Below are 3419 nucleotides of genomic sequence, written 5' to 3'. Positions count from 1 at the left end.
TGAACAAGCCAGCGCTTGGGCTAGCACCTGCACGGAGGTTTTTCCTAGAGACACCAAAGGCTGAAAGGAAGTAAACAGAAGCTGGTCTGCCCTCAACCCAGGCTGCAGGAGCACCGCCGTGGTCGCTGCGCATGAATAGTGTGTGGACAGTGCCCTGCAGCTGATCACCATAGTGGGGGGGGAAGAGTGACTGCAAGTGTAACTAATCGTAGCCTGTACTTGCTGCATGGCCTTTTGGGTATAGAGTATAGAAGGGTTGGAAAAACATGGTCTGGCGGACATTGATATTCAGTGTTGTTAAGAGTTCATGAAAGGGTATTGCCCTGCCGGCAATTTTGCATTCTCCACATCGTCTTACGACAAGGGGTGATACAGGGTGACATTTACTCAGAGTGTCCTCAGGGATATGCACATGCTCAGCACATTCTCCACCAGATGTTTCCTCATCCAGGCATGCTGCAGCTCCACATGGTTGCAGGGGTCTCTTGCCAGCACCTGCTCCACGATGCTCAGATCGAGGTGGAAGGCATGGCCAAGGGCAGGATGCAGGGGCACAAGCAGGGGGTAAGACAGCATGGTTCCCATGAGGATTCCAGCCTTCAAGAGTGCTGCGCGCCTCAATGACTGGCTGCAGTGTGAGGAAGAAACTATTGAAGAAGAGCAATCTGAAAACATGAGGGAAGTCACCGCTACTTCCTCTACCACCTGGCACTTGCTGGCCATGTTCCGCACTGGATACTGAATGTGCTTTTGAGGAACCATGCTCAAATGACTATCATCACAGGGATCTTCTACACTTTCCTCTTCCTCGTGTTGCTCAACCCTGTCTCCTCTTCCGTTTCCTGCGCTGTGTTGCTGCTGGATCTCTCCTGCTCATTAATACTGACACAGGCACAGCTCCTTTTCTCTAGTCGCCAGCAGAGCCCCAAGAGCAGGACAAAGACTAGACCTGCCACTGCTGCAAGGCAGAAAAGCACAGTGCTCCCAAGGCCACGCCGCTCTACTCCTGCGTCCTCTGCTCCCTCTGCTGCACTGGATGGACCACCTTCCGGAGGCTGATGAGTTATTCTCATTGCCCTGATGAGGAAGCATGGACGCAAGGAGGAGCCTGATTTACAGAATCAGAGAGACCACAGCCCATCCCATCAGGTCTTCTGCACAACGCTCCCTGACTCTGTGGCAGCTGAGCAGTCAGCACCTTATGCCCACGATCCCCACAAAAGTGATGCAAGCACTCACAACACAACCTTTATTCAAACACAACACTTATGGGCAGCTTTGCTCATGGTAAAGCTCCCAGAAGGAATGGAATGGAATGGACGCTGTTGAAGAGAGAGAGAGGGCAGTTGCTGTCCGGGTGGTAATGGAGTCCCTGTCACAAGACTCCTCGTGATGGCCTCTTCAGCTGCATCGTGTCCCACTCCGCAGGATGCGCTTTTGCTGGGCAGGAAAGGTGTGGCACCCTTTCCTTTCCTTCCCTTTCCGTGCCCTGCATTCTCCCCTCTTTCTTCTTCCTGGAAGACACGGTTGTCTGCCAGCAGCTGTGACCTGCGCAGACACAGCTCTGTGCAGGATGGCTTCTTTCAGCGTCCGTCGAGAAGCATCCTATGAACCCGACTACGCAGCTCCTCAAACTCGAGCTTTGCGTGCTCAGAGGCGTAAGGATTCTGCGTCAGGTGCTGGAAGAGGTTGAAGGGTTCAGCCATTCGCAATTCCAGGGGCAAGATGATCTCCTCAGGCACATTCTCATTGCCAATGAAGAAGTGGTTCAGGCGTCTCTCGTACAGACATCTCTGCAGGTAGAGCAGGATGTCATTCAGCCATTCCCAGAAATACCTCCTGTGCCAGGGTGACAGCGGCATGGTGGTCAGCACGTGCATCATAACTGTCTTCAGCGTATAGGTGGAAAAGTCTCTGCCCAGCAGGCAGCGGACACAGAGCTGCAGGCACCTGAGGTAGCAGGTGTCAGGATGTGCCTTTCTGGCAATATACCTGAAGAACTTCATCTCTGCCACAGCATAGGTCTCTGGCCACATCGTGCTTGGAGTGTAGGCAGCCTCTGTATACTGGCTGCTCACAAAGATGTCCGAGTCGCCTTCTTGCACCCCAAACATCAACTCAATCAAAATCCTTTTCCCCCGGCGATTTGTCACACAGAATTTGCAGGAGCGGTCAGAGGGCAGCACTGTTAGGCGGCGTATGGCTGAAAGAGGCAGAGCCCTCCAGGAACGTCTCACGAACATCTGGAAATAGCGCGCAGTTTTCTGCACATCTAGGTAGGAGGCAGTGCAGAGGTCGTCTAGGATGCTGAAGCCTGCATTCCTCCCGTGCTCTTGCTCGGGGTGGTGGAGGAAGCAACGTGTCTCTCCTGCCGGCTGCTCCATCTCACAGGTACACACCAACTCCACACGGATGCGGAAGTTCCTCATTGGCCACACGCGGCCCGGCTCCAGGTGGAAGATGTGTCCACGGGGAGGCTTCAGGGGCAAAATCAGGCGGTAGGTGACGTCTTCCTCACGGGGACTCCAACCTTCAAAGGCACTGCCCACCTCGATGGCTTTTTCCAGCACTGGGAAACAGGTATTTGAGAAGATATACTGGTAGACACGGATGAAGATTTCCATAAAGCTCGTCACAAACTTGCAATCTCTGTCCAGGTGCCGAACCGGCCACGGCATGTCCTCCTCAAAAAACCTTCCCAGGTCATTTGCATTATCATTCGCTTCTTCAGCTTCATCTTCATCATCATTCTCTTCATCATCTCCATCTTCGTCTTCGTCTTCATCATCATCCTCTTCTTCATCTTCATTTTCATCATCATTCTCATCTTCATCTTCATTCTCATCATCATCTTCATTCTCATCATCATTCTCTCCTTCATCTTCATTTGCATCATCGTTGTCTTCGTCAGGTTCATTGGCATCATCACGCTCTTCTTGAGCTTCGTTTGCATCATCATTGCCTTCTTCGTCTTCATTTGCATCACCATTCTCTTCAGCTTCATTTGCATGATCACTTCCTTCTTCAGCTTCATTTGCGTCCTCATTCTCTCCTTCCTGTTTCTCCTTCTCCACCTTTTTACCAGAGCTCTCCTCTTCTGTCTCTGGCTCACGGCTCCGTTTCCTGAGACACCAGCAGAGCACAAAGAGCACGACCAGGAGTGCAGCAAGGGCCCAGCACAGCCAGTGTTGCAAGGCAGAGAGGAGCAGGGGTGCCCAGGCAAAGCCGCTCTGCTCCTGGATCCTCTGCTCGCGGCTCCTCTCCTCTATCTCCTGCCACAGCCGAGTCATCTCCCGTTTCAGCATCTGCGCACGCTGCTCCATGCGCTCGTGCGTCTCTTCATCCAGGTCATAGCCCACCAACTGCACGTTGAGGGTAAGAATTTGAAAAAGCCCGACGAAAATGTCCAAGAGAGCCAT

The 3419-nt window shown here is 52.6% G+C and overlaps 1 protein-coding gene across 1 annotated transcript; it reads right to left on the bottom strand.

Annotated features, from left to right (window-relative positions):
- Positions 1–1583: 1583 nt before the first annotated feature.
- On the bottom strand, positions 1584–3419 carry LOC309451470 (inositol 1,4,5-trisphosphate receptor-interacting protein-like 1; the record flags this gene model as incomplete). Its single annotated transcript, XM_082075150.1, has 2 exons — positions 1584–2803; positions 2930–3419. The coding sequence occupies 2 exons, from the start codon at positions 3417–3419 to the stop codon at positions 1584–1586; spliced, it is 1710 nt and encodes a 569-aa protein (XP_081931276.1).

Source organism: Streptopelia decaocto (genome assembly GCF_964273445.1).
Source record: "Streptopelia decaocto genome assembly, chromosome: Z".
NCBI classification, from domain to species: domain Eukaryota; kingdom Metazoa; phylum Chordata; class Aves; order Columbiformes; family Columbidae; genus Streptopelia; species Streptopelia decaocto.
This window is presented reverse-complemented; position numbering and strand designations above follow the sequence as displayed.